Source organism: Cyprinus carpio, chromosome B19 (assembly GCF_018340385.1).
Source record: "Cyprinus carpio isolate SPL01 chromosome B19, ASM1834038v1, whole genome shotgun sequence".
Lineage (NCBI taxonomy): Eukaryota > Metazoa > Chordata > Actinopteri > Cypriniformes > Cyprinidae > Cyprinus > Cyprinus carpio.
In genome coordinates this window covers 15,109,462-15,126,154 of record NC_056615.1, presented here as the reverse complement: position 1 = coordinate 15,126,154, position 16,693 = coordinate 15,109,462, and the positions used below count along the sequence as shown (strand labels likewise).

Here is a 16,693-nt window from a genome sequence, read left to right as displayed (position 1 = left end):
TTGCATTCATAAGCTCAACATAATCATGTGTGATTGGTCATAATACGCAACACTGTAAAAACGCAAAAAATAACAAATAAGCACTAATAGTACTTACATAGTATCACTAGCCTGATAATAATAACAACAACAATAATAATCATCTTGCTAACGTCAAAGGAGAGGTGATATCTCTGACTATTGTCAATACATAATACTATCGTCTATCGGCACAACCCTACTATGATGCATAAATGTACTAAATTAAAATGTAAAAAAAATTGAATATTTCTCTTTACTTCAAAACAAGAATATAGCGCAGCAGAAGACAGTAAATATTCCACTTGGTGTAGGCTATTACTTTCTAAGTGTTAAATGAAAGTGAAAGTAGGCTACACTACCTGTTCAAAGGTTTGGGGTCAGTAAGATTTTATTTTCTGAAAGAAATTAATACTTTTAGTCAGCAAAGATGCATTAAACTGATCAAAAGTGACTATAAAGACATATAATGTTGCAAACTATTTCTATTTCAAATAAATGCTGTTCATATAGGGTCAAAGGTCACCGACAAGTGTTTTGGATGTAACATCACAACCCTGAATAGTTAAAATAGCTTTTAAGGATCTGTTTTAGAGGCTTAAACTTACAATATAATATACAGTATAGGTTAGAACAATACTTTTTGAATGCACATATATACATTTATTTGTTAAATATGTTTCCATAGTAGTTTATGTACATTTCTTCTTGTCAAATAAAAAAAAATGCATCTACCTCAAGAATGTATACATCTTTTGTGAGTATTATAAATATGTACACACACACACACACACACACACACACACACTTATGCAGTATCCTAAAATGTGCATAACACTGTGGGTGTAAAAAAAACCTAAAACAATTCCTAGAAATAAGCGCCCCCTGAATTATGATAAAATTAAAAGATTTAGCCAATCAAAGTTACACAAGTTTGATCATGGAGTGTCAGTATCTCTGTTCGGCTGAGTTGCCACAGAATCGTCCCTCTGACCCTCAGGTGGGAACGTTCTTTTGAAGACAGCCTTATTAACAGACAAGTGATGGGAGCATCTGGCAGCAAAGAAGAGACGTTTATAGAGCACGCCAAATGCTATCTCACCATTACGCTTATCATTCGTAGTACTATTTACAAGATCAGCAGGCTACCATCTTTGACCAAGACTTCAAACATGGACCTTCTGGTTCATCTAAACGACTGCAATGGCACGCAAGAGTGTAATCAAGGGTGCAGCACCTTGTCAACACTGCTGGAACTGACACAAAACACAGTACAGAGACTCCACTACTGCTGTCTCATCACTACTGAGGTTTAACCTGGAGTTACTGATACAGTTACAGTTGATGCAGCAAACACATAAGATATATAATATTCTCCCATCTAACCTAACAGAGATATCTCAACAAAGTAGAAAAGTAAGATTTCTTTTTTTAGAACATTTATCAGCAAGGATGCACTACTTGTAAATCAAAAGATCATTGTTACAAAAGATTTTCATTTCAAATAAAAGACATTTTTATGGCATATAATAAGCATCCTACAAGAAATTATCATGGTTTTCACAAAAATATCAAGCAGCATAACTGTTTTCAACACTGATATTAGGAAAAAAATAAAAAATAAGCATGACTGATGTAATGGCTGCTGAAAATTCATCTTTACTAAATAAATAAATAATGAAATAAAAATAAAAATAAACATTTACAAATTAAAGTTGTTAATTGATAATTTGTTAGGAAAAAAAAATCTGTAATTGCCTACATTAGCTAAATATATAACTATGTTTTAATAGCCTAAAATACATTAAAAAAATAAATTTATAAAAATACTATTCTATATTGTTTGTATAAAAAGATATATAAAGAGGAAGCAATGTTGTGGAGAAATGGTGAGGCTGAAGAGATAGGCCTAATGCTGATCTGAATGATCTGTTTTTTTTTTCTGGCTGTCTTGTTATCTTAGTAGAACTACTGAGCAATATAAGAGAGACACAACAAGAAACACTGAGATCATCTGTGAATTCTTCTCATTCATCATATGACATCTTGTGGGAAACAGAGCCAAGATAAGACCATCCAGGCCAGCAGATGCTAGGAAGCTTTTGTAGTTTCACAAAGAAAAACATGCACAGTATCACACATACACAGATAAACACACACACGTATACTGTATACACACCTACTTGGATCTGTCAGGCCTAATAAATAACTTGCAAAAACGTTACCTCATTGTTACATATCCAAGTACATACTCAGTGCAGCTGTATCCATAACTAACAACACAGGGAAAACACATTAAAAATATTCCAAAATAAAAACTATTCTTTCATGGAAATTAAAAACTAAAATCTATGATCACAGAAAGAAAAAAAAACTATTAATTATTAAGATTTGCAATGAATAAATTGATTTATAGTAGATAATGATATTATAGACCTTAACTGCAACTGATAGAAAAAAGTGCATGAGTGCAAAGATAGTCAATATGACCAAAAAGTAGAAGTAAAAATAAAAACTTTTTTTTCCACTAATAGCATTTTTACGTTTTTTTTTAAACGGATATTGGTACTAGGAACAAAGTTTGTGGTTATTAGTTCACTAATGTGTTCACTCACATCAGATACACAAGCACCAAACCACTTTGTGAGAGTCGTCAGGATGCTAGCCCTTATAAATACCTTTCTATATTATGAATTTGTTTTAGTGCTGTTGCTATGGTGAGGTTTCCCGACATGTTTATAGAACCTGCCATTATAAATTAAAGGGCCTTAACAACACTTAAGGGGACTTACACAAGACATCAGCTGCCGAACGGCAACCAGCAGGGAGGTGGGAGTAGGAGGTTAGCTCTGTCCATTTTTCAGTAAAGTCATTCACATGGGTTCCTTATTTACTAAAATCTCCATTTCTAATCATTCTATGCAAATTACATACACAGTATAACAGTCCATGATGTAGGAACACCTCAGAATTCAGCAATTAATTAAGAATCAGAATTTTAAGATTCATATGTCATAATGTCCAATGTCCAACTACAAAAGTACAGAAGTATGTTTTCTCCACCAACAACTGGGGCACGTTGTCACCAAAGTCAATGCATAGTTTCTTTTTCATGCACAATAATGTTTTTGTAGTCAAAACTTTAAGGCATTGTGTCTATTGTGAAAATGAATGTAAAGAAATAAAGTACTGAAAAATAATCACTAGAGTAGTGCGACAAGTTTTGAGCCATTTTAACATTTTAAACCATTTTAGTCTGCAAAAGTAGAAGATTAATCACTATGTTTTCAATCACTACATTCCATTGTTCTTACCTATATTAATAAGTATACTCATTAATAATACTTATATTTTAAGTAAAAGTGCCATTTCTATGAATGCTCTGAAAATACCTTGACTGCTTATGTTGTAATTTACGATTCATATTATACATTACAGGGATAGTTCATCCAAGAAGGAAACTTACCTACCCTTATGTCGTTACAAACCCAAAAGATTTTGGTTAATTTTCAAAACATAAATAAGATAGTTTTAATGAAACTTCAAAATATTTAAGATATTTTAATGAAAGATATTTTTTATCCCTATATTGAAAGTCCAGGAAAGACCATAAAGGCACCATAAAATGAACCCATATATCAAGCGGTCCAATCTTGTGAAGAGATACAATCATTTTATATGATGAACAGATTTAATTTGGACTTTTATTTACACCAAAACAAGTATTTTGGGATAAACCACTCGATTTATATGGATTCCTTTTACAATGCCTTAATGACCTTATGAGATTTTTTACATTTTAGTTGTGATGTGGGGACGTGACAATGGAGTTGAAGATCCAAATGCAAGGCTTTATTAAGAACGTAGTCAGACATGAAAACGATATCCAAGGCAAGGCAAAAGAGTAATCCACTAAAAGGCAATGGTCAGGGCAGGCAGCAAACAATCAGAAACAAGGAAACAGTGCAGGGTCAAAACACAGGCAGGGTGTCTGTGAGGGCATCTTTTATAGACCTCCTGACTTGAAACAGGTGACAACAGATAACTGGTTCTTAGGCAGAGGGTATCTAGGAAATGGAGTCTGGAGTGGAGTGGCAAGGGCATGGGGTGGAGTGCCCTCTAGCAGAGCTCACGACCACTCCAGCTAGTAATTATTGGTTACCTGGACTTTATATGGAGGGAGCCTCTCAGGTTTCAAGATCTCTTAATTTGTAATCCCAAAGATTAACCAAAGCTTTATGGGTTTGCATGATAGCTGTGTAATTGATGACAGAATTTTAATTTTTTTTGTCTGAACTATCTACTATCTATTATAAGTTTCAGGTCACTTTTAAATAAATAGTGTGAGTGGTTATTGTCTGTGTACATACACGTGCACACCATTACACAAACATGCACCTATATACAGATACAAGGTTAAAACAGCATGTAGGTCACGTGCACTTGATAAGACAGCACTTGATAAAACAGTGATAAAGTTGATAAAGTTAATGGTGTTTTAACCATTAATAATACACATATAACCCCCCTGTGATGAACCCTCTTAGTTTGCAGAGTGTTATTAACTTTTAGTTTGGATGGCAAACACTAATATGAATAATTCATGATGCCACTGCAAACGGGAGTGGCTAACCACATTCTAACCCCAAAATAAATTCAGGACCATAGCATAAACCCCTCAACAATCAAAACATCAAACAACTGACATTCATTGTTAAGGTGTTTATGAAAGCAGGATCAAATGCTAGAAATGTCCCTCAGCTACTAAAACAATGTTCTAAAGGCAGAAGTATTTGAAGCATCCCTAACATGCCTAAATCTCTGGTGATGAACTTTGATGTCTGGGGTTGTAAAAACCACCTGAGTGCAATAAGATGGTTACATCCACTTAAAATAAGTCTCGGTCAAAGGCTTGCACCAGAATCTGAGTCTAGCCTGGCAAAAATAACATTACATAAACAGAGATTACAGCAGATTAAAGGGGTATCAACACGGGTCTGGATCACGTTACATGCTATGACAGTTGTGCACTTTTGGGCCTTTGGTCTTTCCGTCTCTCTCTGTGCTTTCAAAGGCAGGTCGCCGTCTGATCTCCACGGGAGGGGGTGTTGTTATTCACAGATTCAAATGGATACCAAATAACATCAATAAATCAAGAGTACTCCTGCATTCCTGCAGACAAAAGTTGCACAAATACAGATTTGTGATCACACATGGTTGCTTTACTATTTACCTGCTCTAGGAAATCTGTTAAGCATGGCCGACTTTGTGAAAGCAGTGATTTGACTGGCAGTTGTGCACTTGCAAGATTAACATGGCAATTAATCACTGTGATTCATTGGAAAAAAAATAACACTAACAAAGCGCAGAATACACAAAATCTTAACCCTGAGTCAGCGTTTGTAAATTACAGTGCGAACACTAGACTATCAGCTGGAGAACAGTCCAAGCTCCTGTTCGTCATTATCCTGGAAACTTAAAACGCGCTGTGCCTCATCCTGGGAGAGACAGGTCGTCCCGCGGGAAACATTTCTGCCCTGAAAGGAGAAATGAATACACCGCATCAGGACTTCTTCTCTAGCGCTCTGTCACAAGGACGATCCACCGCACCATGCTACCTCTTACTGCAACGGCTCTCTGAATAATTAAATAATTTTTCATCTTTTACATAATTTGAAAATGTACATATTAACATATGGTGTATCACAATTGGCTACAAGGCACATAAGAACCAATGATGGTTGTCAGCATGAGGTCATATATTTGGATATGCATAAACATGAATGAGATTTGAGAACTGCAACCGAAAGTGAATAAAAACTTGGTGTTTTTTTAAAAAATTGTGTTTTCCCCATACTTTGATTGTATGGACAAGAGCAGAATGAACTCTTGTGTTTGATAAAAAAAAAAAAAATTTAAAGATCATGTGACACTGAAGACTGGAGTAATGGCTGCTGAAATTTCAGCTTTGCTTTAATAGACAACATTTATTTCAAATTCTATTATTTAACAAAATTTTTTTTTTCTTTTTTTAATTTTGTAACTTTTTTTAATCAAACATTAAAAACATTAAAGACCCAAACTTTTGAATAGTAATGTATGCATAAATTAATATAATGTTTTTATTAAAATTATTAAACAAAATTATGAAAAATAAAAATAGTTTATCATTATTTCCTGTTAACTACTGTGTTAATATTACATATTTAACTATACAATCTTACCATAAGTGTTACAAAACAGAAAAATCTTATTTTAGTCTGTTTGTCAATCACCTTTAAAAAAGGATGGCATGTTGGCAGCTGCCATTGCATGGATACACAAAATAAAAAAAAAACACCTCTCTCTCTCTCCACACACGTACTTAACATTAGGACTGAATAACCTTCCTTGGTATAAATTTATCAGGAACCTGAGTAAAGCCGGTAGTGCCAGCTGGACGATTCGCCATGTACAGAATGTGACAGGGTATTGAATGAGACATCAGTTTAGTGTCAGCAGGCACTGCCACAGATGTGATGAGTGACTGCATGAAATCTAGGGATGCAACATTCATTGAAGGGGGCTGGAAGAACAAAACTCTCCATGCGTGTTTGGTCTTGACTGGAAATGGCAAACTTTCTCTCGCATTTCCTGAACGTATATTGGATTACAGTGACCCACCACCCAAACATTTAAAGGCTTTGAGAGTGATTGCTGCATAATCACCATTCTAACAAAATCTAATTAGCTTGATGCTAATCTAATTTTTGCCTTTATTATTGATTTTTTTTGTTTGTTTGTTTTTTTTTCTAGAAAAAAAGGAGAAATAAGTAAGCACATATTTCATAGGACCGGTAACTTTCAGCCTACTCTGTAAGTATTTCCTCTGAGAATGAGACATAATGAAGTCACTCAAAGCCTTAATAAACAATGTGAACTAATGCAGATAAAGAGAGCATTACCCCACACACTTCATTTAACTCAATCTGCTGAGCAACAGCCTTCAGTCCTTGACTGAGAAAATAACGGCACCACCGTAAAACAGGGCACCACCTTGTGAAAGTTTTGAAGTTAAATATTTTGTAAAAACATAGCACAGAACGAAAACAAACTTAAAAAAAAATCAAACAAAAAACATGACAAAAATAAATCCAACTTATTAAAACAAACAAAAATAAAATAAAAAACTACATGAAACAAGTCCAATAAATAAATAAATAGATAAAATAAATAAAATAAAACAAAACTAACTGAAAGAAACATAAACAAACAGTTAAATGGGGAAAAAATCTAAACAAACAAACAAAAAAATCAACAAACAAAACGACTACCAAAACAAACAAACAAGTCATTATGAATCACCTTAGAAAAAGCTAATTGTATAAAAACACAAAACTAACAAATTTATTTAAAAACAAAACCGATGTGTCTACTGTATATGCTTCATCCTGGAAGGACTGGACTATCATATTGATACTTAAGTGAAGCCAAAGACCTGAGGCCACAGTCCACTCATAAGTACTTAACAATCCATTCTAAATGTGCCCTCATCTAGCACTTAGCAGAAAGGCTCAAAAGGCATTTCCTCTTCTTCCACCTGATTCACCGTATTACCACTAGTCTAATGAGTGGATAGCCACTGCAGTGGAGTAGTATGGGCATGAGAGGGAGAGCTGTAGCTTGAGCGGAAATTAAAGGTGGTGTGAGAAAAAGAGATAATACACTCCTGAAGCATATAATGGAATGGAGAGTGATAGCTAAATAAATACTGGGTGTTTTAATGGGGCAGAATTTACACACTCCACTGACGCTAACCAATAAAAACAGGCTAATGGGAAACATGCAACACTGCAGTCAAGAGCAGAATAAATGAAAATGCTGAGCAGAAAGTTATATTCAATAAACAATTTTGGTACTCTGATGGATCACCACATAATTTTCAATATAAAAATACGGGTACTGAAGCAAGCATTCAAATTCATTTAAATAGCATAACTAGCTTCCATTTTCATGCAAATTTTAATTCATTTCATTTCATTTGTGTAAAGGAACTGTACTATGAAAGTTGCATCCATCTCAATCCTTAATCTATAAACAATGAGGATTTAAACATATTGTCTTAGCCCATGCTGTAAAAATCCTAAATATGATCAATATTTATTTACTGGAATATGTATACAGTGTTGTGAAAAAGTTTTTGTTTTGAATATTTGTCAGACTTAAAAGATTCAGATCATCAAACAAATTTTAATATTACACAAAGATAACCCGAGTAAATACAAAATGCAGTTTTTAAATAACAATTTCATTTATTAAGCAAAAAAAGCTGTCCAAACCTACCTGGCACTACGTGAAAAAGTAAATGCCCCCTAAAGCTAATAACTGGTTGTGTATGTGTTTGAATATTCAACTGCAATCAAGCATTTGCGATAACTGGCAATGAGTCTTTCACATCACTGTGGAGGAATCTGGGCCCACTCTTCTTTGCAGAATTGTTTTAATTCAGCATGAATGGACTGTTTAAGGTCATGCCACAGCATCTCAATCAGATTTAAGTCCGGACAGTGACTTGGCCACTCCAAAACCTTGATTTTGTTTTTTTTTGAGCCATTCAGAGGTGGAGGTGCTGGTGTGTTTGGGATCATTGTCCTGCTGCAGAACCCAAGTGTGCTTGAGGTTGAGGTCACAAACTGACGGCCGGACAATCTCCTTCAGGATTTTCTGATAGAGTGCAGAATTCATGGTTCCATCAATTATGGCAAGACGTCCAGCTCCTTAAGCTGCAAAGCAGCCCCAGACCCTCACACTACCACCACCATGTTTGACATGTCTCTTTTTATGAAATACTGTGTTGATTTTACGACAGATGTAATGGGACACACACCTTCCAAAAAGTTCAGCTTTTGTCTCATCAGTCCAAAGAATATTTGCCCAAAAGTCTTGGGGATAATCAAGATTTTTTTGGCAGATGTGAGACGAGCCTTTGTGTTCTTTTTGGTCAGCACTGGCTTTGCCTTGAAACTCTCCCATGGACGTCGTTTTCGCCCAGTCTCTTTCTTATTGTTGAATCATGAACACATGAACGTTATTCATTCATTAATTCGATTCAAATGGCTGATTCATTCAGGAATGAAGTGAACAGCTCTCTCTGTGAATGGGCTACTAAATCACTGGTTCACACAATTCGCTCAAAATATTGAAACTAAACACTGCTGTTTTGCTCGGAGACGCACAACGATTCTGCTTTCACTTTATAAGTAATATTTTTGTTGGAAAAACTGAGCAAAAACAGAAAATACTCTGTTTAAATATACTCAGAGTATGTATATATACAGTCAGCTAAATAAAACTAAAACTAAACAGAAACAAATTTAAACAAAAACAAAAAACTAAATAAAATAAAAAATTAATATATACAGCCAAAAAAAAGAAAAAAAAAGAAAAATCAAACCAAAATCTAACTGAAACATCTCACTAAACAATACTAAAAAAGGCAACTCAAAGCTGTAAACACAATTCAAGGTATCATTCAACACACTGCTTACTGGAAAAGTGTCTGCCATCATTATGTTTTAAAGCCTACTAAAGCTTGTGTATTAAATCATTGCCTTGTCATCCGGAGGTGGACAGAACCAAATATCTGTGGTTTGTCTGGGGCCTACAAATCTACTGTGCAAATCTGGCGTCCTTAATGCTGCATATCCTAAAACTCCTGGTGGCCCCTCTGGTCAGCAGCTAGACTTGACAAGGTCACGGCCACCACAGAAGAAAAATCAATGACCTACCCGGGAGAGGAGGGTCCTATCCCCGTTGGATTGATCGCTGCATAATTTCTTTAAAAGCACAAAAATGCATTATTGAACAGCATAACAGCACTATGAGCACAAAAGCATTTCTTACACACGCAATTCCATCGTGCAAGTCTACATGTTTGTGCCAAGGGAGTGCAATTTTTATTATATATTTATTTACTCAAACTCAAGTGTACAGCACTTTGAGGGACTGAGCACCAGTTCTGGACAAGCTGTTATTTCTGGTTGACTACTTAAAGTTAAAGAATGGGAAAAACTGCAAAATATACTGAATCCTAAAGGAGATAAAAATGCAGGCCTGTTTACTTTTCCCTCTAGTTCTCTAGTTCCCTCTTTTACTTCTCGTTTCACTACGTCCATCTCTTTTGTGCTAAAGCAGCCAATGGCAATGCATTTTTATTATATTAAGCTGCAATGCTGTTTCCATTAATCCAAAAGAAAAAAAAAAAACAAAGGAAAGAAATAAAGTAATTCATAAATAGGGAAGTAATTTAACCAAATGAGACCTCATTTATTGCTTGATTTGTAGGGTGAGGTTGAAGCGTGACTCGGGGGCTGTTCGAGAGATGAAGATGTTTTCCACAGTCATCACTGCTGTTCACCTCTTCCGTTTGAGACTGTTTAACAACTCCTGGCACCGTTGCCCCCATTTGCAGTCCAAGAACCTTTGTGAAGCTCTGAAAGCCCTTGTGTTTGCTCAGGGCCTGTTAAAAACAGCATGCGATTTTCTATATGTGGTGCTGTGGAAAACTGATGCAACTAAAGGTCAGCTTCGGCCTACTAAAACTCCAGCTGCATCCTAGGCATCCGCTCATGTACATTACATATGTTCACCTTTGACCCCCACCTCTTACAAACATCATGTCAACACTCTGATAGCTTGTAAGTTTAGCCTCCGACAAGACATCTTAATCTATGGGGTGAGTGCAAGGGTGATAGAAAAAAGAATCCTGTCCCATGCATAAACATTTTACAGGCTACCAGCCATTTGTGTAGAACTTCTAACAATGTCAAAGGTTCCTCTCGTGTCCTAGCAATGACTCAGTGTCACAACCGAAGGAATTTGTGTCAGTATCTGCAGCAGGTGTCCTTTTGGTCTGATTTGCATGTAATGCTCCATTTTCACATATATATATATCTCCTCTGTTAATAAGTGTAAGCCAATTGTTGGTTACAAAGATAACTCCATCCAAATAGTCCTTTACAGCATTTCCACTTCTGAGTCAAAATATTGACCATGTCACATAATAATTTTGAAGGCATGTTTAAAATCTGTGTGAAAAAATCATTCAGCTGCTGGGTTTTAGATTAAGAGTGTTTAGCATGAGATCAGAATGAAAAGCGTGTTTGAGAAGCTCTTCACGACAGTTGTGCCAAAAACAAGATACCATGAGAGAAACACATTACCTCCAGCAGCCTCACAGGGCAGAGCTAATTAAGCGATCAAGGCATTACACCCCTTGCTTAATCGCAGTCTCAATATAATGATCAATGTGCTACTTCATTTCCCTGAGCCATGCAGTATGGTTCTAATCTACAGTTAAAGTTCCCATTATCACAGGGATATATTTGCAGGCTAATTCAGACATTTAAGAGACTCTGGCTGAAGTACACTATAGCAATTAACTGGAATTTGTCAGGGAAGTGTATAGACACTAAATAATTAATCAGACATCTACTTACATTGATGCCCATGTCATGATAGTTGTTCTCAGATGGCATATTCAGAAACCAATGCCATACGTTGACAGAATTTACATCACCCACATGCCACATGGCCAGGCGTTAATAGAAACAGAGAATTAGACACTGGGTGTCTGAAACTTGAGAGCCATAACCTTGACATGTCAGGTACTGTTAATAACTCCTCACTGTGTTTCATTCATTAGACAGAGAGCTAATGTATTATTATAAGAATCCTCATCTACATTTTTACCGTGTTGCTCCAAAGTGTTCAGTTTCGAGAGATCTTATGCAGATGATCTGTGAGTGCCAAAATATTTTCCTGAACCTTGAAATTTGTCAATTAATCTGCCATAAATGCAAATGAAGTAACTATGCCAGTACCGAAAATAAGAAAAAAGTTTTTGTATGTATTTCTCAGTTTTCTCTTTATCAAAGCATAGCTGTGCCAAACCTGTGTCAAGAGAACAGTTAAAAGTATATGGATCCCCAGTTATGATCCTCCCAAAATATAAAGATCAATATATATTTTCATGTATATAGATCCTTTTATACAGTGAAAAATATTACTAATGAGTAAAATATAATTCTGGAAAATATTTACTTTCGATTAGGTATAGCGAACAAATATCCACTGTATTGAGTAGTGTTTGATGTATAAACCCAGTTTAATAAAATAATTGTTATGATCCCATGATTTCAGACAACGATCTCGATCGGCTAAAAATTTACTATATTTACTATATATATTAAAATGAACTTAAATATATATGATATATATATATATATATATATATATGAGCTCTATGTGCATTTAGTAAGTATGAGTGTGCGGGTGAGAGAGGGAAAGAGTGAAAGAGAGAGAGGAGGAAGAGGGAGCGAGTGCTCAACATAGATGGTGTAAACAAATAGTGGCAGTGGCTTAGAAACCGCTATACTTGTTTAAACTACACTGGGGTGAAACACGCCAGACCAGACATCTTCTCTTCATGGACAAAGGGAAGGCTCTTTTAGCAGGGTGACCAAAAGTGATTTTCCATTTAATAAAGGTACTTCACATAACACTTATACTTACAGAAACAGTTGCTGAGCCTAGATTTAGTATTGAAACTTTAGTGACTTCCTGACTCACACTTCACATACTTTACATTTAAAAACAGCCGTCAGGTGTGTCCTACTTCAAAAAAGGGTAAATAGATGGTAAAATGTTTGTAAATTTTTACCAATGTAAATTTTTGTTTTTACTGTATTGAAGTCAACCTCATAAGTATAATATACAAACAGACAAGATCAAATCTATAACTTTATTCTAAAAAAAATACAGATGTTCTCAGATACTTCTCACAATTTATGTTATAAATTATTATTATTATTATTTTTTTTTTTTGTGAACCCGGCCCCTATTCTTGTTTTAGGAAAATCAGATTCTGTCTGGCTCCATTCTGATATCCAACACCCACTGTCCACGTGCTAATCATGGTGGATAAAATCAAGTCCCACCCTACATTTTTTCTCATTGAATATCCTGTTTCATTTGGAAGTATGTCACGTTACAGTAGTAAAAGTGAAAAAAAAAAGCAGCAAATCATGTTGACTTTAAAGTGCAAAAAGATGAATAATGTAATTTGCTCCCCATTACTTGTTCAAATAATTAAGATATACATATTTTTAAATCAAACTTGAATTGTTCAACCTGAAGCTGTGCGATTACAAGTTATTTTGGAATTTTCAGTTAGATTGGGCCTGAAAACAAAAAACACTCACTAGGAGATCTGTGAATTAACTCTGTGTTGTGGTTTTGATTTATGTATATGTGTTGTTTTGTTGGGTATGACAGACTCTGATAAGCTCCCTTCTGCTCTCAAACTGTAAGAGAATGGAAGTGATGCCTATCTCCACTTTAATGGCTCACTATGGCTATAACCTTCATTCAGAGGATAAAAACCGTCAAAAAGGGCCTTCTTAAGAAAAATCAGATTACAAGAAAGAAATACATTGGAATGTTCAACACTTTAATACATCAAACACCTGCCTCCTTTGCACAGGGCTAAAACTACAGTCATATTCATAGACATCCATAAATGACCTCTGACGTGCCTGCCTGCATGGAACAACTTCTGACCAGTCAAATACAATGATATAGTGGATTATTTTAGAATAGGGACCATTCAGGACTCTCAACCAAAGAGAAGTGGGCTAATAACTAACTTTGAATAAACAAATGTCAAAGTTAGCATGGTGGAGCACTTGCTCTACATCTCTTACTAAATACTCGGCCCTTTAAGTTGGCAACACAATGAGCAACAATGAATAAAAGATTTAATAATGTGCTGTATTAGAGCATCCCGAGGCATTTTATGATTTCAACCAAGTTAAAGCCATATACAACGCATCTGTAAATGTCAAACGGGCACTCTCCCATTCAAGCAAACTTGATTTGTTGAAAGAATGCAGCATGGGAATTTAATCCAATTGTGAGAGATGAAAATCAATCTTGGCTGATGCTGAAATGATATGGTCTATTGGAAGGGTCACCTAATAGGAAAATATCTCGAATCAGCTTGTTCAGAATTAGAGACTGCCACTACCTCTAGGTGAGCACATGGCAGGTGGGCCATTTGTGTGAGCAAATTACATTGCAGTCATAAACTGTTTCTATGAGGTAATTTATCAGCATGCTTCTTGCTTAGCTTAAGACTTTGTAAAACAAAAACTGAATGCGAAACAAAAAAAGTGCATCCCAAAACTGTGGGTTACTTACATGAAGGCATGATAGATGAACGCCCATCCTCTGGGTCTCTCCAGCACGTTGTACAGGCAGTTCTGTAACTTTCTGTAGCGTTTGCTTGAGGCAGAAGGGGTCGCCCTCGGGCCCGGTGGCACCGGCAGCGGTGTGCCCAGTAAGCCGGTGCGGTGAGACGGGTGTCCGCGCTCTGGGGTCGACGGCTCGCTTCTTTCAGTGTGAACAGCCGTTAGAGCCACAAACTCAACCCGCCTGTCATCATTGGGTGCAGGGGGGGCCAGCATCCTAATGCCTCCGTTATTTGAAGGGCTACCCAACATTATTGTGTTGACACAAGCAAACTAGTGCACCATTTACAGCAGAGATTAACCGATATATTGTTTTTTTCCCCAGTGACTGAAAATTATTATTTGTATTTGTTTAAGTGTCCTACAGCTGATTTGCAGAACTGGTTTTTAATTATATTTCAAATTTCTAACACAACGATAGCTAAATAATTATCATACTACAATAAAATACATTATTTTAAATAATAATGTAATTAATAATAATTCATACTGTGATTTTGTATTATTATTAACAATAATATGCTTCCTTAAGTTTAGTTGCAAAGATCACCATTTAAATTAAAATTCAAACTTAATCTTGACAAACAAAATATATGAACACTTCAATTAAGAATTAATATCTGTTACATACAAAGCTGAATAATTTATGCAAATAACCATAAAAATGAACGCTATTTTTAGAGACCTACTGGAATTTATCTGTGGACTCGATGTTAAACAACCGATAACCGATTAAGTAGAAAAGTGTGAACACTGGTTAAAAAACCGATCTCTAATAGCCTTTACAATAAAACGCACTCTATCAATCACTTCCAAACAAAAAATTATTGTTGTAATCAGCAAAATAAGAAAATAACGTATTAGGACATTTAAGTCAATTACTAATTAAACTTAAATACATTTAATCCCTTTAAAAAGACAACATGCTCATTCTAACAACCTGCAAGTGAATAGGCTAAACGTGGCTTACTCAGGTGAAATAGTTGAAAAGCCTCATAGAGCACGTCTACATATTATTACTGTTAATTTAAGGTCACTACACTAATAACAAAGACACGTTCATTAAAGCCCTGACTCCACATTGATATGAATATTTAAACTCAGTTTTCATCTTAAATCGTAACTGGACAATGAGCACTTCATGGTGAGACGCTAACGTGCGAATTAATTATTTAAAAGTTTTGGAATACATCCAGCGGCACACAAAAAAGCCCAAAGCATCCCATAACTCAAGTTTTCTTGTCTAAGCACACAGCAGAAATGTTTAGAAGTAAACGACATGCCCGGTTTTCCAGCTCCGGAGCGCGATGCTCATTCCGGTTCTTTGGGGAGGAGCGGAGCCGGTCCGTGAGAGATGAATTCAAAGTCGTGCCCGTAGTTCGGTCATTTCAAGACTGTCCCAAATGTCCGTGACGTATTATAGAGTCCAAGAAGCTGAGCGATGTAGACGGAGAGAGTGCGTAACGGGCACGTGCTGCGCGCACCGCGCTGTTGATGAAAGTGAGAGCAGGATAGACGCGAGGAGAGGGAGGGATGGCCACCAAATTTAGATGAACGGATTATGTTTTCTGTTTTCCCTCAGGACCAAGTCATATCTTTTCCGAGATTTCCACTGAGGTGTACGGCACGACGAATGTAGATGCTACGCCGGGGTTTGGCTCAGAGACATGCTTTAACAACAATAAAGCGCATGACCCTCGTGCAAACGCTCCCTCAGTGAGTCAACTGTCAAAACAGAGTTGCTTTACACAGCGTGCGTGTTGTGTGGGTATGGGGAGGTCTGGCTTCTCTAAAAAGGACTCGAACCTTCTAAAAGAGTTTAAAAAACATTTGAAATAAAACTTACTGTACCAAAACGTCAGTCATGGCACGTAAAGCTGAGGAGGTAACGAGTCGGTTGATATTTATATATATGACTTCATAAATAAATTGATAAACTACTTTCTACTTTTCCTACGATATTATAGATATATGAAATTAATTTCTTACAAAAACTAAGAGGCGTTTGTTTAAAATTTCAAATTATTTAGCCTACTTTAACTTGTGATAGATTTCTGCTAACCTCAACAATTTTGCACACTTAAAATTACAAGAACGTATAATACAAAATAAAAATATAACCCCCCTTGTTGTAGCAGCTGTAATTCACAAACTGTGCAAACATCAAAGATTTATACAACTGCATGCTGGATCAATGTATTTCTGTGTAAACATGCACTGGGTCATATCAAGAGAATCAATCAAAAGGCCATCTTGTTGATGTCAAGGCCAAGATTAACCCTTTTGAACAGGTGCTGGGGATGTGCTGTACAGTATTCTAAGCTCTGGACATGTGCTTCAGTAAATGCCAATATTGTCTGCATGCGTCACCTAACCATAAGGACAAT

The 16,693-nt window shown here is 35.9% G+C and overlaps 1 protein-coding gene across 1 annotated transcript in view; it reads right to left on the bottom strand.

Annotated features, from left to right (window-relative positions):
- LOC109111207 (potassium voltage-gated channel subfamily KQT member 4) overlaps positions 1 to 16,010 on the bottom strand; it is a 41,556-nt gene extending 25,546 nt beyond the window's left edge. The window contains exon 1 of the mRNA XM_042745375.1: positions 14,257 to 16,010. Within this exon, the coding sequence (XP_042601309.1) occupies positions 14,257 to 14,558 (302 nt within the window). The 5' untranslated portion in view covers positions 14,559 to 16,010. The remainder of the gene's footprint in view (positions 1 to 14,256) is intronic.
- Between the last annotated feature and the right edge of the window lie 683 nt (positions 16,011 to 16,693).